Genomic DNA, 24,166 nt, shown 5'->3' with positions numbered 1-24,166 from the left:
ATCTGTGGCATAACTTGAAGATTGCTGTACACCAGCGCAACCCATCTAACTTAAAGGAGTTGGAGCGGTTTTGCCTTGAGGAATAGGCAACAATCCCAGTGGCTAGATGTGCTAAGCTAATAGGGACATACCCCAAGAGACTTGCAGCTTGTATCAAAAGGTGGCTCTATAAAGTATTGACTTTGGGGGGTGAATACCTATACACACTCCAGATTTTTTTTTTTTCCATCTTAATTATTGTTTGTGTCACAATTAAAAAAAAAAAAACAAATTGCACTTTTAAAAGTTGTAGGCATGTTGTGTAAATCAAATGGTGCTAACCCCCTGAAAATCCATTTTAATTCCAGCTTGTAATGTGACAAAACAGGACAAACACCAAGGGGGATGAATACTTTTGCAAGATACTGTACTGTAAATTTTGTTGGATCTAATGCTTTTGTATGCATCAGAGTTGATTCTACTGCTGGCTGTCAAGACAGTAGTTAATGCATCAAAGCATTAATAAAGATTGATAAAGAAAAGTGAAGCAGGCCAGCATCCATGGAAATACCCATACCCCTATGTTTCAGTAATGAGATGGTGTGCAGATCAGGATCATTCCTTTTTAAGCAAACAGCAACCTGATGAATGAATTCCTTTATATTCCTGAGGATCATATTCTTCTCTTTAAAGTAATATTTGACTCAAATGTGTATACCACCTGGAGAATTTTCTTTAAATATTAAACATTACATTCATGTTGTAATACTTGAGACTGGTCTTGGTCTCGAAACCGGTCTCAAGACCACTTTTTGAAGGTTTCGGTCTCGTCTTGGGATCAACCGTGTTTTTACTTGGTTTTGTCTCGGTCTCAGACAGAGACTCTGGATTTTATTTCAAGACCAGTCAAAACCGCAACCGTAGGGATTTCACGAAATTGCCGAAGCATTGTCTGATTTATTTGTTAACATCATTACTGTGACTGGATGTAAAACTTCCTGCTTCAAATGCAACTAATCATGTGACTCATTGCTAACTCGAAAATGTCATTATTGTTAACGGCTGTCACTGCTTCCCGCCCCTCTTCACACCCATTGGTCTGGTCCTGATCTTGCCTCGGTCTCGCCCTGCCATGGTCTTGACTTGGTCTCAGCCCCTCGAAGTCTTGGTATTGTCTCGGTCTCTATACATTATGGTCTTGGTCATGACTTGGTCTCGGGTTTGGTGGTCTTGACTACAACACTCCATTACATATTCAGCACTTTAACCTCATACAGTGGTGCTTGAAAGTTTGTGAACCCTTTAGAATTTTCTATATTTCTGCATAAATATGACCTAAAACATCAGATTTTCACACAAGTCCTAAAAGTAGATAAAGAGAACCCAGTTAAACAAATGAGACAAAAATATTATACTTGGTCATTTATTTACTGAGGAAAATATCTGTGAGTGGCAAAAATATGTGAACCTTTGCTTTCAGTATCTGGTGTGACCCCCTTGTGCGGCAATAACTGCAGCTAAACGTTTCCAGTAACTGTTGATCAGTCCTGCACATCGGCTTGGAGGAATTTTAGCCCATTCCTCTGGACAGAACAGCTTCAACTCTGGGATGTTGGTGGGTTTCCTCACATGAACTGCTCGTTTCAGGTCCTTCCACAACATTTTGATTGGATTAAGATCAGGGGCCTCATGTACAAAGACCTGCGTGGATTTCCCACTAAATATGTGCGCACGTCAAAATCGGGAAATTTGCGTATGACCAAAAAAATCCGGATGTATCAATCAGTGCGTACGAAGGTTTCCACGCACTCTCCTGTTGTACATCCCAATCAACGTGGAATTCGGCGCACATGCACGAGCCCCATTCCCCGCCCCGTCTCCTCCCTCAATTATTCCACACTGAATATGTTAATTAGTATAAATAGACCTGCAGTAAGGCCCGCGTTAGGTAAAAGACATGGCAACTTTTACTAATGCGTTAATGTTAATTAAATGTTAGAAATCTCGCGTTAATCAAATTAACATTTAATATTTATTATTAACATTTAACATTAACATTTATTCGCGTTAATCCCTGCCTTTAGCACAGTGTAATAAAATTCACATACATCACTTAATTGTTCTGTCACCTCCAATTAAAGTGATGTTCAAAGTGTATGCTATGAGACATGCAACGGTCACTGATTGTATGCCACTGAATGTAAATGTAGCCTATACCAAGATAACGGTATGATTCGCATCGTCCGCAGTGCCTGCGCCACAATGAGTGTCTATTTGAGTTACATGGATTTTGAAAACAAAAAAACACCTTTAGTGCTCTAATGTGTAAATTTTTTTGGGGACACCCTGTATTTGAGGAAATGTTTTCCTCTCTTAGTAGGCCCAATATTCCTAGCCACATGTAACCAGAAATAAAACATGTGCACATATTTTCCACAATAGGATTTTAATGACAAATGTATTCTAGCAGGGTGCCAGGGAACAACAGGAGGCCCCCAGTCCATCCCACCCGAGCAGGAGGAGGACCCCCAGCCGAGCGGATCCAGCGTCACTGTCACCTGCCCCCCTTCTCTACCGCCTGCCCCTGTCGCCGGGTCCACAGGCCGGGTGCTGACGCGCGTGGTCCTTGAGTCACAGGGGGAAATTTTAAAGGGGATAGAGGCGATTAACGACAACCTCAAGGGAATCCGCGAGGAATTGAAGGAACTGAATAACACATTAAAAGAATATCTTAAAAAATGAATGGTGTCCCGTCTGTCCTTACCTTTTCACATTGTGGCTATTAAGCGCTGCCGGGTTTGTATGCCATGTCGCTGTGGCACCTCGTTGTGAGGCCCAGGGTCTGGGTCCTCTGGCAGGTCTCGCTCCATTATTGGCACGCCGTGCCGCTGCGCCACATTGTGTAACACGCCACACACCGCGGTTGTGTCTGATTTGTACACACTTGGAAATCGTTTCATATATTGATCTTGGTAATTATGTGATAAGGCTACCCCACGCAACATCAACTAATAATATTTCAGTCTGACACCTTGCGGCAAATGCGCGAGGAAGATCTATTAAGCTAGCTGCAATGCATGGTCCTGCATGTGCATTCTTTAATTTAATTAATTAACCAATAGTCAGTGGGAATAATATCGAAATGATATTGCTGGGGTTTCTCATTTCCCATAATTACAACATGGAAGGGATGGTTGATGGATCTGTTGGCATTTACCCAACAGTCTCGCATTATGTGTCTCGACAATGTCGTATGACTGACATACATTTCAATTCATGCATCCTGATGTTCCGATGCATTTTTGGATGCCTCTTATCGCCATGTCATGACTCTTGACCAAGTAGGCCTAAATGTAGTTGCGTTGCTCTGCCTCTAAGTGTCGCCAAGTACCAAGATGCACCAGAAATGTGCGTACGCCAGCCATGAGGTTTGCGTAGAGTACCGCACTTTTCCACGCCAAGTCAATCTTTGTACATACGAATATTTGCGCAGAAAGTGACGTACGTAGCTTTTTTGTGCGTGCGCAAGCTTTGTACATGAGGCCCTAGGACTTTGACTTGAGCAGTCCAAAACATTAACTTTATTCTTCTTTAACCATTCTTTGGTAGAACGACTTGTGTGCTTAGGGTCGTTGTCTTGCTGCATGACCCACCTTCTCTTGAGATGCAATTCATGGACAGATGTCCTGACATTTTCCTTTAGAATTCACTGGTATAATTCAGAATTCATTGTTCCCTCAATGATGGCAAGCCGTCCTGGCCCAGATGCAGTGAAACAAGCCCAAACCATGATACTACCACCACCAAGTTTCACAGATGGGATAAGGTTCTTCTGCTGGAATGCAGTGTTTTCCTTTCTCCAAACATAATGCTTCTCATTTAAACCAAAAAGTTCTATTTTGGTCTAATCCGTCCACAAAATATCTTTCCAATAGCCTTCTGGCTTGTCCATGTGATCTTTAGCAAACTGCAAACGAGCAGCGTTTCTTTCAGTGTTCTTTTTGGAGAGCAGTGGCTTTCTCCTTGCAACCCTGCCATGCACACCATGGTTGTTCAGTGTTCTCCTGATGGTGGACTCATGAACATTAACATTAGCCAATGTGAGAGAGGCCTTCAGTTGCTTAGAAGTTACCCTGGGGTCCTTTGTGACCTCGCCGACTATTACATGCCTTGCTCTTGGAGTGATCTTTGTTGGTCGACCACTCCTGGGGAGGGTAACAATGGTCTTGAATTTCCTCCATTTGTACACAATCTGTCTGACTGTGGATTGGTGGAGTCCAAACTCTTTAGAGATGGTTTTGTAACCTTTTCCAGCCTGATGAGCATCAACAACGTTTTTTTCTGAGGTCCTCAGAAATCTCCTTTGTTCATGCCATGATACACTTCCACAAACATGTGTTGTGAAGATCAGCCTTTGATAGATCCCTGTTCTTTAAATAAAACAGGGTGCCCACTCACACCTGATTGTCATCCCATTGATTGAAAACACCTGACTCTAATTTCATCTTCAAATTAACTGCTAATCCTAGAAGTTCACATACTTTTGCCACTCACAGATATGTAATATTGGATCGTTTTCCTCAATAAATAAATGACCAAGTAATATTTTTGTCTTATTTGTTTAACTGGGTTCTCTTTATCTACTTTTAGGACTTGTCTGAAAATCTAATGATGTTTTAGGTCATATTTATGCAGAAATATAGAAAATTCTAAAGGGTTCACAAACTTTCAAGCACCACTGTAGTCACTGTGACATCCATCCATCCATTATCTGTAGCTGCTTATCCTGTTCTACAGGGTCGCAAGCAAGCTGGAGCCTATCCCAGCTGACTATGGGCGAGAGGCAGGGTACACCCTGGACAAGTCGCCAGGTTATCACAGGGCTGTGACATGCAGGGCTGCTACAGTTAAGTCACTTCCCAGGAAGTACTCACCCTCATCTTGAGGCCTATATCCTTTAGAGGGCTTCTTCTTCTGTTCCTGGCTGCTGGCTCCCATGTCCTGGGAAACATAGTCTTTTCTGTAATCCAGTGGAAAGTCCAGCTCCTGGAAGAAAGGTGAAGTGGAGAGGGGTGTCGCCACCTGGTGGCGAGTGGTGGACTGTGCAGGGGAGGAGAGCAGGAGAGACATGAGATCCTGAAGCAGCTGTGTGTCCTTATCCAAAGCATTAGGGTGGGGCCTTGTCACTCTGGAGGAGGATGAAGGATACATGTTCCCATCCACCAGGTTTAAAGAGCGCTCTTCTTCATCTTGGTAACCGTACTGCATGATGAGAATATGAACAGATGGAATTAATGAAAAGGTATTTAAAAGAAAGCATGGATTAAAAAAAAAAGTAATTACCCTTGTGTTCATATGTGCATGTATGTTCTAACCTTTTGGTAGGTATAAGGTTCCAGGCTTTGCATGTGAAGGGAGGACTGAGGAGGGTCAACAATCATGTAGTCCATGTAGCGCTGGAGTTTGGGGTTTAGCTGGTCTGCTGGCCCTCCACCAGATCTGGCCAGGATGAAAAAGAGACTGGATGAAATAGGGTCCACACTTTGCTTATGTGTCAAAGTGAAATTCACAGCACCAGATGCTCATTTTCAATGACCACATTCATTGAAACTGTTCTGCACACTCAGATTGGCCACCTTCACACTTCACACATTTAAATGCCATAACATCGTAAACATACTGAGCATAAGGAGTTTATTTCCAACAGAACCCAGCAGTGACCAATATAAACAAAGCTAAATGAAATGTTCCATGACGTCCCCTGTTTGATTAAAACTACAGTGGATATAAAAATCTACACAACCCTGTTAAAATAGCAAGTTTTTCTGATGTAAAACACTGAAACCAAGATAAATCATGGCAAAAAAATTTTTCCAACTTTAATGTACGAAAGCTTAAGATAACCTGGTTGTATGTGTGCATAACCTTTTACAACCCCGATTCCAAAAAAGTTGGGACAAAGTACAAATTGTAAATAAAAACGGAATGCAATGATGTGGAAGTTTCAAAATTCCATATTTTATTCAGAATAGAACATCGATGACATATCAAATGTTTAAACTGTATCATTTAAAGAGAAAAATTAGGTGATTTTAAATTTCATGACAACAACACATCTCAAAAAAGTTGGGACAAGGCCATGTTTACCACTGTGAGACATCCCCTTTTCTCTTTACAACAGTCTGTAAACATCTGGGGACTGAGGAGACAAGTTGCTCAAGTTTAGGGATAGGAATGTTAACCCATTCCTGTCTAATGTAGGATTCTAGTTGCTCAACTGTCTTAGGTCTTTTTTGTCGTATCTTCCGTTTTATGATGTGCCAAATGTTTTCTATGGGTGAAAGATCTGGACTGCAGGCTGGCCAGTTCAGTACCTGGACCCTTCTTCTACGCAGCCATGATGCTGTAATTGATGCAGTATGTGGATTGGCATTGTCATGTTGGAAAATGCAAGGTCTTCCCTGAAAGAGACGTCGTCTGGATGGGAGCATATGTTGCTCTAGAACCTGGATATACCTTTCAGCACTGATGGTGTCTTTCCAGATGTGTAAGCTGCCCATGCCACACGCACTAATGCAACCCCATACTATCAGAGATGCAGGCTTCTGAACTGAGCGCCGATAACAACTTGGGTCGTTCTTCTCCTCTTTAGTCCGAATGACACGGCGTCCCTGATTTCCATAAAGAACTTCACATTTTGATTCGTCTGACCACAGAACAGTTTTCCACTTTGCCACAGTCCATTTTAAATGAGCCTTGGCCCAGAGAAGACATCTGCGCTTCTGGATCATGTTTAGATACGGCTTCTTCTTTGAACTATGGAGTTTTAGCTGGCAACGGCGGATGGCATGGTGAATTATGTTCACAGATAATGTTCTCTGGAAATATTCCTGAGCCCATTTTGTGATTTCCAATACAGAATCATGCCTGTATGTGATGCAGTGCCGTCTAAGGGCCCGAAGATCATGGGCACCCAGTATGGTTTTCCGGCCTTGACCCTTACGCACAGAGATTCTTCCAGATTCTCTGAATCTTTTGATGATATTATGCACTGTAGATGATGATATGTTCAAACTCTTTGCAATTTTACACTGTCGAACTCCTTTCTGATATTGCTCCACTATTTGTCGGCGCAGAATTAGGGGGATTGGTGAGCCTCTTCCCATCTTTACTTCTGAGAGCCGCTGCCACTCCAAGATGCTCTTTTTATACCCAGTCATGTTAATGACCTATTGCCAATTGAACTAATGAGTTGCAGTTTGGTCCTCCAGCTGTTCCTTTTTTGTACCTTTAACTTTTCCAGCCTCTTATTGCCCCTGTCCCAACTTTTTTGAGATGTGTTGCTGTCATGAAATTTCAAATGAGCCAATATTTGGCATGAAATTTCAAAATGTCTCACTTTCGACATTTGATATGTTGTCTATGTTCTATTGTGAATACAATATCAGTTTTTGAGATCTGTAAATTATTGCATTCTGTTTTTATTTACAATTTGTACTTTGTCCCAACTTTTTTAGAATTGGGGTTGTATAACGGGGCACGTAATCATGCTCAGAATTAACCAATAAATTGAAACCCATGTTTAAAGTGTATGTAATGCCTTATTGTAATGCTTTAAAATGAATAGATATCATTAGTAACAACCAAAATGAATTAATAAAGCAATAATATTAATTATTTGTTATTTTATCATCAAGTACAAAACTATCGATAAATCACAGCTTCTGGATCCTGGAAAGAGGCAGCCTTGCCTCAGGGCAAATCTCGCATGACGTCACACGTGGAACCCCGGTTATATGGGTCATTTCCGTTCATCTGACTCTATGCTTGTTTCCTCACTGAAATTGGATATTTTTGTTGGAATCTTACAAAAATAATGATGGGAATGTGCTATGTTGTGTTTGGATGGTCAAATCCATATACAACAGGACATTCAGTTCACAAATTTCCGAGAAATGACACTAATCTAAAGTGACAGTGGGTGAGGTTTGTGCAAACGAAGCGGGCAGATTCCATGTCATCTACTAATAATAAATCTGATTCACCAAGTGTTTATCACCATCACCAGAATGACCATATGGGAATTACTGGAGCAACAAAGAAACCTATTTGTTTAATAAATTACATTTGATCTGACATTTGGACAGTTCATCGATTCCCCTATGATCACACACACACAGTGCACCATACGCAGGATTATGAGCAACTTTTATACGCTTGCGACATCTGATCTTATCATATCTGATGCACTTTAACAGGAAGAAAAATATGCGCGTAATCATCATCATTAATTATTAACTGAAACGTGTTAAATGCTCTCAGATTGGAATATTGCAAGACACGATTTGTTTTTAGTTTTGTTCAGGATACCATGATGAAAGGTAACCATTGTGTTCTGCACATCTCAGTCTCTATCTATCCATCTCTCCATCTCGCACGCGCTACAGAAGAAGACTGTCATGAACTGAGTGAACTGGCATTTGTTTCTCATCTTGGGGGCTCAAAAAGATAACCGTTTACTCCGGAATTTCCTTGATAATCATCTGCCCTTTCATCCAACATATAAGAATCCCAATCACTACCAGAATTCTCTCCAAAACATGATTCTATATCAAGACTGATCTCACTGTTGAAACGTGTCAATCAGGAAAGAGGTTGAAATGAAATTCCAGACTTTAGATGCACCATAGAACACATTCCATCATCAGCATGAGAGAAAATGAAGCACCACAGTAAAATTACCAAGAACAGGACATCAGTCCAAAGTTTACAAAAGGACAAGATGAATACTTGTCATGGAGGTTGTGAGGAGACCTAGAGCAACATTAAAAGAGCTGCAGGAATATCTGACAAGTATGGGTCAGTTCCTGCATGTGACAACAACAATATCTGTCTGGTCTATGAGGCAGGGTGTTCAGTGCATACAGTGGTGCTTGAAAGTTTGTGAACCCTTTAGAATTTTCTATATTTCTGCATAAATATGACCTAAAACATCATCAGATTTTCACACAAGTCCTAAAAGTAGATAAAGAGAACCCAGTTAAACAAATGAGACAAAAATATTCTACTTGGTCATTTATTTATTGAGGAAAATGATCCAATATTACATATCTGTGAGTGGCAAAAGTATGTGAACCTCTAGGATTAGCAGTAAATTTAAAGGTGAAATTAGAGTCAGGTGTTTTCAATCAACGGGATGACAATCAGGTGTGAGTGGGCACCCTGTTTTATTTAAAGAACAGGGATCTATCAAAGTCTGATCTTCACAACACATGTTTGTGGAAGTGTATCATGGCACGAACAAAGGAGATTTCTGAGGACCTCAGAAAAAGCGTTGTTGATGCACATCAGGCTGGAAAAGGTTACAGAACCATCTCTAAAGAGTTTGGACTCCACCAATCCACAGTCAGTCAGATTGTGTACAAATGGAGGAAATACAAGACCATTGTTACCCTCCCCAGGAGTGGTTGACCAGCAAAGATCACTCCAAGAGCAAGGTGTGTAATAGTCATCGAGGTCATAAAAGACCCCAGGGTAACTTCTAAGCAACTGAAGGCCTCTCTCACATTGGCTAATGTTAAGGTTCATGAGTCCACCATCAGGAGAACACTGAACAACAATGGTGTGCATGGCAGGGTTGCAAGGGGAAAGCCACTGCTCTCCAAAAAGAACATTGCTGCTTGTCTGCAGTTTGCAAAAGATCACGTGGACAAGCCAGAAGGTTATTGGAAAAATGTTTTGTGGACGGATGAGACCAAAATAGAACTTTTTGGTTTAAATGAGAAGCGTTATGTTTGGAGAAAGGAAAGCACTGCATTCCAGCATCAGAACCTTATCCCATCTGTGAAACATGGTGGTGGCAGGATCATGGTTTGGGCCTATTTTACTGCATCTGGGCCAGGACAGCTTGCCATCATTGATGGAACAATGAATTCTGAATTATACCAGCGAATTCTAAAGGAAAATGTCATGACATCTGTCCATGAAGTGAATCTCAAGAGAAGGTGGATCATGCAGCAAGACAGCAACCCTAAGCACACAAGTCGTTTTACCAAAGAATGGTTAAAGAGGGATAAAGTTAATGTTTTGGAATGGCCAAGTCAAAGTCCTGACCTTAATCCAATGGAAATGTTGTGGAAGGACCTGAAGCGAGCAGTTCATGTGAGGAAACCCACCAACATCCCAGAGTTGAAGCTGTTCTGTACGGAGGAATGGGCTAAAATTCCTCCAAGCCAGTGTGCAGGACTGATCAACAGTTACTGCAAACGTTTAGTTGCAGTTATTGCTGCACAAGGGGGTCACACCAGATACTGAAAGCAAAGGTTCACATACTTTTGCCACTCACAGATGTGTAATATTGGATTATTTTCCTCAATAAATAAATGACCAAGTATAATATTTTTGTCTCATTTGTTTAACTGGGTTCTCTTTATCAACTTTTAGGACTTGTGTGAAAATCTGATGATGTTTTAGGTCATATTTATGCAGAAATATAGAAAATTCTAAAGGGTTCACAAACTTTCAAGCACCACTGTACATGCAAATTTAAAAAAGGAGAAAAAAAAACCCACAATACAGGACATCACCAAAAGAGCACTGTATCCACAGAGAAGTGTGGTGGCGGCAGCATCATGCTTTGGGACTATGTTTCCTTAGCCTTCAGGCATCTACTAGAACAATAAAGATGAATTTCCTATTTCAGCACAATAGCAATGCAATGCATCCATCCAAAGTCAACAAAAGAATGGTTTCACCAAATGATCAACATTTTGGAATGGCTGAACCAGAGCCCAGACATGAAGTTGAGAGAAAATCCGTAAGGCAGTGTTGTAGTCGAGTCACTAAACCTCGAGTCTCAGTCCAGTCTTGAGTCCCCAGTGTTCAAGTCCGAGTCATTAAAGAAAATTTCGAGTCGAGTCCATTATTGATCCGAGTCGAGTCCGAGAACAAGACTCCAACCGCACCATTTAACGGTGGCTGTTGCTGCCTTTATGTGAAACCGTTTGTTACTGTGTTGGACTAACATTACTGCTCGACTGCCCCATTTTAGTTAATAGGCTACAGATAAAAAGCTTGTTCATTGCTCAGCAAGCCCCGCCCACTATCAACAGGACAAATAACATGAGAGAGGGTTAACATTAGCTAGTTCATTGGTCAGCAAGCAAGCCCCGCTATCAACAGAGCAATGAACATAGCGTGTCACTTATTTCTCTGGGTGGAGTCTTGCCAAATGACAATTGGAGTTCGAGGTTGTCCCCGTCATCTCCTCGATAGTTCTTCTACATATGGAACACATAGCAGCACATTTTTTCCCCACTGCCCGAGAAGTCGAAATAAGCAAAGCGGACAATCCTAGGAGCATTCTCTCCAGGCATTTTGGCACCATTAACGTTAGTTTGTTCCTGAACATGATGTATGAACAGGTGAATGTGAATTCTCTTGCAAAAAATTAGTATAAAAATTAATGTAGATATAAATATCTTATGCCAAATTATTATGGCATGTTACAAAAAATAAAGAAAAAATCTGAGTCCTCATCTCCAATTTATGAGTCCAAATGCAGTTAATGCACGAGTCTGAGTCATTAGTGCTCAAGTTCAAGTCAAGTCACGAGTCCTTAAAATCAGGGCACAAGTCAGATTCGAGTCAGAGTCCTGGGCTCGAGTACTACAAGCCTGCTGTGAGGTGACCTGAAGTGGGCTGTGCACAGGAGACACCAGCAAATTTTGACAGCTCTAGACCACATTTTCAAGGAAGAGTATTTTCAAGGAAAATATTCCCAAGTCAAGATGTGACTGGTGTAATAAAATCAACAGATGCTTCAACAACAAATTAGTTTAGAGGTGTGCATACTTATGCAACCCAGTTATTGTAAGATTTTATTTTTCCTTTTTTTATATTCACAGTAAGTAGGTTGATATCAGTATCATACAGTACCAAAAACATGTACTTGGCCTGAAAAAAAAAAAATTATATCTCATCTCATTATCTCTAGCCGCTTTATCCTGTTCTACAGGGTCACAGCCTATCCCAACTGACTACGGGCGAAAGGCGGGGTACACCCTGGACAAGTCGCCAGGTCATCACAGGGCTATAAAATTATATGTTATATATATTTTATCAGTGCATCCCTGGGCGGCACGGTGGTGTAGTGGTTAGCGCTGTCGCCTCACAGCAAGAAGGTCCTGGGTTTGAGCCCCGGGGCCGGCGAGGGCCTTTCTGTGTGGAGTTTGCATGTTCTCCCCGTGTCCGCGTGGGTTTCCTCCGGGTGCTCCGGTTTCCCCCACAGTCTAAAGACATGCAGGTTAGGTTAACTGGTGACTCTAAATTGACCGTAGGTGTGAATGTGAGTGTGAATGGTTGTCTGTGTCTATGTGTCAGCCCTGTGATGACCTGGCGACTTGTCCAGGGTGTACCCCGCCTTTCGCCCGTAGTCAGCTGGGATAGGCTCCAGCTTGCCTGCGACCCTGTAGAAGGATAAAGCGGCTAGAGATAATGAGATGAATGAGATGAGTGCATCCCTAGCTGAAAGAGAATGAAAGCTAGACATAAGAATCAAAAGATGATTAAAATTAAAATTAATACATGTGAAGAAGGATGAGAATGGAATTAGAGATTGAGACCAAAATTTTTAAATCAAAACATTCATCTAAAGTCATTAGTTTTATTAGTCATTAGTTTTACCTGATGATGATGATGTTTTTCATGGATAAAATTACTGTATATGGGCTTGTTATTTAATGACATGTATATTTCAAGATAGATGACTTGGGTGTACGGGCGGCACAGTGGTGTAGTGGTTAGCACTGTCGCATCACAGCAAGAAGGTTCTGGGTTCGAGCCCAGTGGCCGGTGGGGGCCTTCCTGTGTGGAGTTTGTATGTTCTCCCTGTGTCTGCGTGGGTTTCCTCCGGGTGTTCCGGTTTCCCCCACAATCCAAAGATATGCAGGTTAGGCTACGTAATTGGTGACTGTGAGCGTGAATGGTTGTTTGTCTCTATGTGTCAGCCCTGCGATGACCTGGTGACTTGTCCAGGGTGTACCCCGCCTCTCACCAGCTGGGATAGGCTCCAGCTTGCCTGTGACCCTGCAGTTAGTTAATAAGCAGTTATGGATAATGGATGGATGACTTGGGTGTTAATGAGGACTGACTTATTCACCCTGGAAGTGGGAGCTTGGACATGCATTCTTTCATGTTGTATACAATGTTAGGTTGTTTTGAGATATAAACGGAAGTGGAAAGCTAAGAGATCAAGAGTTGAGAAATCAAGACCAACGAGACTGAGGATTTTTCCTGGGAGCCTATAGTGCTTTATAGTGCTGCTATCCGTATGGAAGTCCCAAAATTAAATTGTACTTGTTTGCAAATATAATCTGAAGGAACGTACTTGCCTTTACCTGTTATTCAGCTAGTCATCCTCCTGTTTGTTTTTGCTGAGGCGGAAGAAGACAGGAGGGAAGAAGTCATGGTAAATAGATATGGATGACACAGGATACATCCCTAGAGATTTTACTTATGGAGTTACACAGACATCTGAGAGGATAAGGCTGACTGGTATGGGCTATTGTTTTTAATTAATTAGTCTAGCAGGCCAGGGCAACAGTATGGTATGAAAATGGACTGCGATTCAGGCTTGTAGTACTTGAGTCCAACTCGTGCCCTAATTTTAAGGACTTGTGACTCGACTTGGACTTGAGCACTGATGACTCGGACTTGAACTCATAAATCGGAGGCGATGACTTGGATTTTTTCTTTATTTTTTTGCAACATGCCATAATAATCTGCCATAAGATATTTATATCTACATTAATTTTTGCACTAATTTCGTGCAAGTGTGCCACACCTGCGCACTTTGGCGTGTGCATCAGATAGACTCTTGGGCAACGACTCACACCTGCATAGGATTAAGGCGCAATCAGCGTGCCTATATAAAGACTGTGAAAACACACTTACTTTGTGAAGTATTGAGTTGCGTTGCTGAAACATTAGCAAGCCTTATTTTCTTGTTTAGTTTCCTGATCCCTGATTTCCTGTTTCTCGTCTTTGATTCTGCCGAGTCTATGATAGCCTGTTTGTGCCTCGCTCGACCTATTGCCTGTTTCACGATTTTGCCTGCCGTTCTGGATTGTTTACCTGTCTTCACTTGTATTAATAAATACACCTTCTGCACTTACATCCATCTCCCAACCATCTCTGACAGAATACTTCACATTCCCTGACAAAGAGAATGTACATTCACCTGTTCATACATCATGTTCAGGAACAAACTCATGTTAATGGCGCTGAAACAGCCACCATCAAATGGTGCGGTTGGAGTGTTGGACTCAACTCGGACTGGAGTCGAAATGTTCTTGAACGACTTGGATTTGACTCAAACTTGAACACTGGGGACTCGAGACTGGACTCGGACTCAAGGTTTAGTGACTCGATTACAACACTGCTGTGATTAGGGCAATGTATTGTCCATACAAGACCATGGTCAGGTTTGGTTGGAGTGTTACATTATGCTTACCTGTGTGAACTGAATTCACACATTTGAGAGAGAGTGTAACAGGAGCTGATGGAGTTTTAAAATTGATTTCTTGAGGTGATTCACTTGATTTAACAGAAACATGGATTAAGCCAAATGAATATATAGCATTAAATGAAGCGAGTCCTCCTGGATACAGTTATATACACCAGCCTCGTCTACCTGGCAGAGGAGGAGGCGTCGCGGTTATTTATAACGATTATCTAGGTGTAACACACAAACCTGGTTATAAATTTAATACATTTGAAGTTCTTCATACTCATATAATGTATGTAGCCTCGAAAAATAAGTCTACCCAGTTAATTCCATTGCTTATTATTTACAGGCCCCCGGGGCCATATTCTGAGTTTCTTTCTGAATTTGCAGATTTTATCTCAGATCTGGTTATTTCCTTAGACAAAGCTTTAGTTGTCGGAGATTTTAATATTCACTTCGATAACCCAGAAGACCCTTTAAAAACAGCGTTTGTGTCCATCTTAGATTCAGTCGGGATTAAGCAGAATGTCATAGGACCGACCCATAATGGTGGTCACACCCTTGATCTAATACTAACATTCAGATTAAACGTAGACAATATAGTCATACTTCCACAGTCTGACGTTATCTCAGATCATTGTCTCATCTCATTCAAAATATGTCTGAGTAATAATATATGCACCTCACCACGCTACTGTATTAAATGTACTTTCACGTCAACTACTGCACAGAGCTTTATAAATGATCTCCCAGAGCTGTCAACTTTGATTGGGTCACTGTCAGCCCCTGCAGAACTTGATCAGGCAACTGAATGCTTAGAGTCAACATTCCGCCATACTTTAGATAATGTAGCTCCTCTAAAAAGGAAAATGGTCAGAGACAAAAAATTAGCACCCTGGTATAATGATGACACTCGCACATTAAAACAGACCACTCGAAAATTGGAACGTAAATGGCGTCAAACAAAATTGGTAGTGTTCAAATTAGCTTGGAAGGAGAGCTTCCTGAAGTATAGAAAAGCTCTTAGTGCTGCGAGATCAACATATTTCTCCTCTCTAATAGAAGATAACAAAAATAATCCTAGATTCCTATTTAATACTGTAGCAAAATTAACCAGGAATAAGTCCACTATCAACACATGCACACCTGCAGTATGTAGTAGCAACGACTTCATGAATTTTTTTAATGACAAAATTGAGAATATCCGACAAAAAATTCAAACTACTAATTTAAGGTTAGACAATGAAAGTGACCTTGTAGTTGACAATATAACTGTATCAGATCATCAGTTAGAATGTTTTACTCCCCTAAAAGAAACTGAATTACTTTCATTAATCTCTACATCAAAAGCCTCAACTTGTGTACTAGATCCCTTACCGACACATCTATTCAAACAGATAATGCCTGGAGTAATTGAACCGCTTCTAAAAATAATAAATTCTTCTCTTATGATTGGCTATGTACCCAAATCCTTTAAACTAGCAGTTATCAAACCCCTGATTAAAAAACCTGACCTTGATCCCTGTCAGCTGTCCAATTATCGGCCAATATCAAACCTCCCCTTTATCTCCAAGATCCTTGAAAAAGCTGTGGCACAGCAGTTATGCTCATATTTACATAGGAATAACATCCATGAAATGTATCAGTCAGGATTTAGACCTCATCATACCACAGAGACAGCACTGGTTAAAGTAGTAAATGACCTACTGTTGGCGTCTGATCAGGGCTGTGTCTCGCTACTTGTGTTGCTTGACCTTAGTGCAGCATTTGATACCATTGATCATTCCATTCTTCTGGATAGACTAGAAAATGTTGTGGGAGTAAAGGGAATGGCCCTCTCCTGGCTCAGGTCTTATCTAACTGATCGTTATCAGTATGTTGATATAAATAGTGATATTTCTAGACGTACTGAGGTAAAGTTTGGTGTTCCACAAGGTTCTGCCTTGGGTCCACTGCTTTTTTCTCTATATATGTTACCTCTGGGCGATATTATTCGTAAACATTGTATTAGTTTCCACTGTTATGCTGATGACACACAGTTGTATGTCTCTGCAAAACCTGATGAGAGACACCAGCTTAATAGAATTGAGGAATGTGTTAAGGACATTAGACACTGGATGTTTATTAATTTCCTTCTGCTTAACTCTGACAAGACTGAAGTACTTGTACTAGGACCACATACAGCTAGAAGTAAGTTTTCTGATTACACAGTAACTCTGGATGGCCTTTCTGTTTCTTCACGTGCAGCAGTAAAAGACCTCGGAGTGATTATTGACCCCAGTTTTTCATTCGAAACTCACATTGATAACATCACCCAGATAGCTTTCTTTCATCTCAGAAATATTGCAAAGATAAGAAATTTAATGTCATTGCATGATGCAGAAAAACTAGTCCATGCTTTTGTTACCTCCAGGTTGCATTATTGTAATGCCTTACTGTCTGGATGTTCCAATAAGTGCATAAACAAGCTCCAGTTAGTTCAAAATGCAGCAGCAAGAGTCCTTACTAGAACTAGAAAATATGACCACATCACGCCTGTCTTATCCACACTGCATTGGCTCCCAATCAAATTTCGTATTGATTATAAAATACTACTATTGACCTTTAAAGCACTAAATGGTCTTGCACCACAGTACCTGAGTGAACTTCTGCTCCTCTATGACCCGCCACGCCTACTTAGATCAAAAGGTGCAGGCTATCTGCTGGTACCTCATATAGTGAAGGCTACATCAGGGGGCAGAGCCTTTTCTTACAAAGCCCCACTGTTATGGAACAGCCTTCCAAGTAATGTTCGGGAATCAGACACAGTCTCAGCATTTAAGTCTAGGCTGAAAACATATCTGTTTAGTCAAGCCTTTTGTTAATGGTGTTTATGAGGTAAAGGAGTAGATCTGGAGGGTCCTCAGACATAGAGTGTTTTGGTAAACTGGGATGTATGGATGCTGTCAGTCCCCACTCGCTTGCTCACTCGAGTTTGTTGACGGTGTAGTGGCTGGCTGCTTTATGTCCCGGGGCTCCCTCATGCCTGTGTTACCTTCTGGCTCTCTCCTTTTAGTTATGCTGTCATAGTTAGTTGCCGGAGTCCCTGCTTGTACTCGGTGCAATATGTATACTGTTCCTACTTATTCAGGTGACATTGGGCATACCTAACCACCTGTGTTTTCTTTCCCTCCCCCCCACCCCAAATCTGTCCCTCTGAGTTACATGGAGTCAACAGGAAATCTTTTGGTGGAGAGGGTGGAGACCTTGAATGGCTATTGTAGCCTGCAGGGAATCAGCCGTCAGACATTCTGTCGCATGTCCCAGACCCGGTGAAATGTAACTGAATTGTCTTGGCCAGCCCTAAGGGTCCCATCTGCATCTCATCATTGCTGAGGAGTGTGCTCCCATCACCCAATCAAGCATCCAGCCAGAGCAGGTCATGATATATTTTACCATATTAACATGCCATTGTTGTGTGTTATGCCTGATGTAAAGACTCTCGTCTCTGCGAGCCTACCACACAGATTTAATACTTGTCATTTTTAGGGCATACCTAACAACGTGTTTTCTTTCTCTCTCTCTTCCCCCCCCCCAATCTGTCCCTCTGAGTTACATGTTGATCCTGGGCTTGAGATGCTGGCCTCTTCTGCCCCTCGGACCTGCTTGATCCATCCTGGTGCCCTGTGTCTGGTCGGAGTTTTATCGCACCGCTCCTATGAAGGACGGCCCCATGAGGACAGTTGGGGGTTATACCTGTTAAAACTGTTAATATTATAGTCAGGCTGTCTGTTGTTGCCCAAATGAGGATGGGTTCCCTTTTGAGTCTGGTTCCTCTCGAGGTTTCTTCCTCATGTCGTCTGAGGGAGTTTTTCCTTGCCACCGTCGCCACAGGCTTGCTCATTGGGGATAGATTAGGGATAAAATTAGCTCATGTTTTAAGTCGTTCAAATTCTGTAAAGCTGCTTTGCGACAATGTTTATTGTTAAAAGGGCTATACAAATAAACTTGATTTGATTTGATTTGATTTACGGCATGCTTCTTCTTGGCATAGATGTATGAATTTTACAGAAACATAAATACATGTTTTTTTTTAAATATGAGCTGAAAAAGACACAGCATATGAAATGAAAGCAGGATACTGTATATTTAACAGTTATTCCACAAAATCAAGTTGTACATAAGCTGATAGCTGATGAGACATGTAGCACCAAGTTGGCTCTAAGCCATATATGATGAGATTGAGTGGAATAACTGTTTTATTCCATCCACATTCACAGGATTTTGAGAAACAGAGCATTTTTATTTTTTGCAAATTTGATAAATAAAAACTTTATACAAAACGTCTGACAAAATCATTTCCGCTTAGAATGTAAACAAACCGGCGAAATTATAGTAGCAATTTGTGAAAAATGCTATAATAATAATTCTTGAACAAAAAAAGATATGTTCATACTATCATACTTTTATTCCATATTTTGTTGTATTTTTTATTGTTTGGGGTTTTGTTTTTGAGTAGAGTTTGTATTTCGTCTTCAGTTGGTTCAGCAAAATGTTCCACCATTTTGTTTTTCTCTACTCATGGTATATGAGCTGATAGCCTAGTAGTAGTGTAGCCAATCAGAGTGCGTGATTGCTCATATTCAGTGAATGTGGATAGAATAATAAGTGTTGGAATGTGTAACACTGAGGAATCTGAAATTGATATGCAATACTGAGATACAAATGGGCCTTACCACTGAACATACCATGTATTTTTAGAATGAATAGGTCACTTTATGCTTTTAATTGTGTAATTTGAGTTGCATCTCAAAATACCAAAAAAAAAAAAAATCTTTTTGTAGCTATAAATCTTACTTGGAGGAAGGAGCATTCTTCACAACAGATGACACTGGGATCTTCTCAACCATGCTAAGTTCCTTATCTACAACTGACTGGGTGGCTTCATCCTGCCAGGTCAGCCCTGCAAAACACATTGGACAAAACGAATGTCTGTCATTTTTTTTATGTTAGCAGATAGAATGTGACATTTTCTTGTGGTGTTTATATCATGTGCTATTCTTATGGCATTGAATCCGCTTATGAATCCAAAGGAGTGTCTGCGGTTAATCAGTATTAAAGATACATTATGGAAATGATGTGTGAAGGACCTTTTCTCATGAGCATTTGCAGTAAAGATTGTAGTCTGTCCAGTAAGCCTGCAGTCACCCTGTAGCGAAATCTCTCTTGCTGCTGTGTAAGACACTGCCCAAACAACTCATCTGGAATTACAGAGATAGCATATTGGCATGCATGCACATGTGACACATATGACAATGTTGCATAACTGGTTAAGACGATTTGTACGATCTATCTCATTTTGCAAAGAGTATAAATGATCCACAAATGACATCTATTCAATTCTTATTTTCGGTGACATTTTTTTTTACTCAGTCATATTGTTGTAAGGTTGCCAAGAACATAACATGTTTACTTGTACAGTCACAGGCTGTTTTAATACAAGTCATCACTCGGGCTGAATCAAACAGCATTTACAAGGCTTTGAATACTTACTAGTGCTTCAAAATGAATAATCAAATACTCACACTCAAACAACCCTTAAAAATAATGAATTACATTTCATAGATTTTTGGTTCGTTATTGAAAGTCGAAGTATATCCTGTATGCCGTAACGATACATTAATTGTGTTCACAGTGATAACAAAAATGAAAGTCACATACAGTTAGGTCCATATATATTTGGACACTGACACAATTTTTGTTTTTTTACCTGTTTGCTGAAACATATTTAAGTTATAGTTATATAATGGACATGGACATAAAGTCCAGACTTTCAGCTTTCATTTGAGGGTATCCACATTAAAATTGGATGAAGGGTTTAGGAGTTTCAGCTCCTTAACATGTGCCACCCTGTTTTTAAAGGGACCAAAAGTAATTGGACAATTGACTCAAAGGCTATTTCATGGGTAGGTGTGGGCAATTCCTTCATTATGTCATTCTCAATTAAGCAGATAAAAGGCCTGGAGTTGATTTGAGGTGTGGTGCTTGCATTTGGAAGATTTTGCTGTGAAGAAAACATGCGGTCAAAGGAGCTCTCCATGCAGGTGAAACAAGCCAGCCTTAAGCTGCGAAAACAGAAAAAACCCATCTGAGAAATTGCTACAATATTAGGAGTGGCAAAATCTACAGTTTGGTACATCCTGAGAAAGAAAGAAAGCACTGGTGAACTCATCAATGCAAAAAGACCTGGACACTCACAGAAGACAACAGTAGTGGATGATCGCAGAATAATTTCCATGGTGAAGAGAAACCCCTTCACAACAGCCAACCAAGTGAACAACACTCTCCAGGAGGTAGGTGTATCAATGTCCAAATCTACCATAAAGAGAAGACTGCATGAAAGTAAATACAGAGGGTTCACTGCACGGTGCAAGCCACTCATAAGCCTCAAGAATAAAAAGGCTAGATTGGACTTTGCTAAAAAACATCTAAAAAAGGCAGCACAGTTCTGGAAGAACATTCTTTGGACAGATGAAACCAAGATCAACCTCTACGAGAATGATGGAAAGAAAAAAGTATGGCGAAGGCGTGGTCCAGCTCATGATCCAAAGCATACCACATCATCTGTAAAACATGGCGGAGGCAGTGTGATGGCTTGGGCATGCATGGCTGCCAGTAGCACTGGGTCACAAGTGTTTATTGATGATGTGACACAGGACAGAAGCAGCCGGATGAATTCTGAGGTATTCAGAGACATACTGTGTGCTCAAATCCAGGCAAACTGATTGGTCGGCGTTTCATAATACAGATGGACAATGACCCAAAACATAAAGCCAAAGCAACCCAGGAGTTTATTAAAGCAAAGAAGTGGAATATTCTTGAATGGCCAAGTCAGTCAGCTGATCCCAACCCAATTGAGCATGCATTTCACTTGTTAAAGACTAAACTTCAGACAGAAAGGCCCACAAACAAACAGCAACTGAAAACCGCTGCAGTAAAGGCCTGGCAGAGCATTAAAAAGGAGGAAACACAGCGTCTGGTGATGTCCATGAGTGCAAGACTTCAGGCAGTCATTGCCAACAAAGGGTTTTCAACAAAGTATTAGAAATGAACATTTTATTTACAATTATTTAATTTGTCCAATTACTTTTGAGCCCCTGAAATGAAGGGATTGTGTTTAAAAAAAAAAGCTTTAGTTCCTCACATTTTTATGCAATCATTTTGTTCAACCCACTGAATTAAAGCTGAAAGTCTGAACTTCAACTGCATCTGAATTGTTTTGTTCAAAATTCATTGTGGTAATGTACAGAACCAAAATTAGAAAAATGTTGCCTCTGTCCAAATATTTATGGACCTAACTGTATGAGTCTCAGAAAATAATCAAATACACTGCCACAGTAAAATATATTAAAAATGGTTAAAATTATACCACCATTATGCCTTTGTTCCTTCCGTTCCACCCATCATTGGCTTTTTAGGCAATAATATAGTCATCTGATGTCTATGATCAATATATTACATGGACACGAGTGTTTTAGTGGGAAACACACCACTCGTATTTTTCATACAAGCTCCAAATTTCATATTGATTATAAAATACTACCATTAACCTTTAAAACACTGAATGGTCTTCTGCCACAGTACCTGAGCGAACTTCTGGTTCTTTATGACCCACCATGCCTACTTAGATCAAAAGGTTCAGGCTATCTGTTGGTACCTCATATAGTGAAGGCTACATCAATCAGGGGGCAGAGCCTTTTCCTACAAAGCCCCACAGTTATGGAACAGCCTTCCAAGCAGTGTTCGGGACTCAGACACAGTCTCAGTGTTTAAGTCTAGGCTGAAAGCATATCTGTTTAGTCAAACCTTTCGTTCATAGTATTTATGAGGTAAAGGTGTAGATCTGGAGGGTCCTGAGGCATAGAGTGTTTTGTTAAACTGGGATGTATGGATGCTGTCAGTCCCCCACTCGCTTGCTCACTCGAGTTTGTTGACGGTGTAGTGGCTGGCTGCTTTATGTCCTGGGGCTCCCTCATGCCTGTGTTACCTTCTGGCTCTCTTCTTTTAGTTATGCTGTCATAGTTAGTTTTGTCCCAGTCTTTGCTTGCGCTCAGCACAAAACGTATACTGTTCTTACTCATTAGGTGACATTGGGCATACCTAACAACCTGTGGTTTCTCTCTCTCTCCCCCCCCCCCCCCGTCTGTCCTTCTGAGTTACATGTCAATCCTGAGATCGAGATGCTGACCTCTTCTGCTCCTCGGACCTGCCTGATCCATCCTGAAGCCCTACGTCTGGCTGGAGTCTCATCACATCTGTTAGGACTGGGGACTGTCTTGGCCTCTAGAGGCCGCTGTTATTGCTTTATCTTGTCATGTTTGTTTTGGCCTCTAGAGGCCGCCACCGCTTCTGTGTTTTGTGTTTGTTTTGATTGCCTGTTTCCATGTGCGTTTTACCCCCACCTGTTCTTTATTTCCTGCCCCGCCCAGTTTCTTAATTTCCCTGTGTATAAATACTTCCTTAGTGTGGTCCCTAGTCACAGAGTCTTTGTGCTGTTATGTTATCACTAGAGACCTCTGTTCCGTGTTCCTTGCCTTTGTCTTTGTGGTCTTTTGTACTTTGCTTTCTTGTGGACTTTTTGGACTTTGTATTTACCATTTTGGATCTTCTGAGCATTTGGATTTTTGCCTTTTCTTATTTTTTGGCTTTTGGGTTTGACTTTGAACTTTTGGATTTTTTTATTTTTTCCTGTATATCTTCTGAGCGTTTGGATTATACTTTTGTTTTTTGCCTTGGATTTTTTGAATTGTAAATAAACTGTTTTTCTACTCTACTTTTGCCTCACTCCTCTGCACTTGAGTCATTCCCCTGGTGGCCTAGTGGGGGTTTGCTGGATTACTACACCAGCGACCCGGGTTCGATTCCCAGCAAAACCCTAACAGAAAGATTCCGTCATGACCGACTCAGCAGAGGCTGCTTCAACTGTCTACCCAGCCAACCTTCAGGGAATTATGGCAGCTTTGACAAGCTTCGGAGCGACCATGGACACTCATGGACGAACACTCGCAAGCCAACGTGAGGCCCTTGCTCGCCACGAGGTACTGCTTCAGCAAATTGGGAAAGCCCTGGCACAGTTGACTCCTATGCCTGCATTGCCTCCTCCTTGCTCCACCATCTGCTCCCGCTCCAGTGCCTTCTGCCATGCTGCCTACATCACCTCATGAACCCTGCCTTCCTGCACCACAGAGGTATGGCGGCAAGCACGGGGAGTGCCGGGAGTTCCTTACCCAGTGCCAACTCACCTTTGAGCTCCAGCCTTCAACCTACACTACGGATCGCCGCAAGATCACATATAACCTTGTTAGCTGATAAGGCACGAGCTTGGGCAACAGCCGTCTGGCAGAGACAGGGACCTGAGTGCTCTGACTTCAAGCTGTTTACGGAGGAGATCCTTCGGGTCTTTGATCAGGCAGACATCAGTAAAGATGCAGCCAAGAAGCTCATGTCCATCCGGCAGGAAGGAAGCGTTGCAGACTACGCCATCTCGTTCCGGACGCTCGCAGCAGTCAGTGGATGGAACGAGACTGCCCTGGTTTCAGCCTTCCACCATGGTCTGTCTGACCCCATCAAAGACGGTCTGGCCTCTATTGGATGCCCAAGTGACCTCGAAACACTGATTTCACATGCCATTCATCTTGACAA

The 24,166-nt window shown here is 41.4% G+C and overlaps 1 protein-coding gene across 2 annotated transcripts in view; it reads right to left on the bottom strand.

The window, feature by feature from the left end:
* ptprnb (protein tyrosine phosphatase receptor type Nb) overlaps window positions 1-24,166 on the bottom strand; it is an 84,838-nt gene that overhangs the window by 45,293 nt on the left and 15,379 nt on the right. For both annotated transcript variants that reach the window (XM_060918989.1, XM_060918990.1), the window contains 4 exons: window positions 19,615-19,725; window positions 19,322-19,427; window positions 5,355-5,478; window positions 4,914-5,241 (listed from right to left, as the gene is read on the bottom strand). In XM_060918989.1, the coding sequence (XP_060774972.1) occupies window positions 4,914-5,241; window positions 5,355-5,478; window positions 19,322-19,427; window positions 19,615-19,725 (669 nt within the window). The remainder of the gene's footprint in view (window positions 1-4,913; window positions 5,242-5,354; window positions 5,479-19,321; window positions 19,428-19,614; window positions 19,726-24,166) is intronic.

This window comes from Neoarius graeffei, chromosome 4, assembly GCF_027579695.1.
Source record: "Neoarius graeffei isolate fNeoGra1 chromosome 4, fNeoGra1.pri, whole genome shotgun sequence".
NCBI lineage: Eukaryota > Metazoa > Chordata > Actinopteri > Siluriformes > Ariidae > Neoarius > Neoarius graeffei.
The sequence above is the reverse complement of the archived record's forward strand: the minus strand, read 5'-3'. Positions and strand labels throughout refer to the sequence as shown.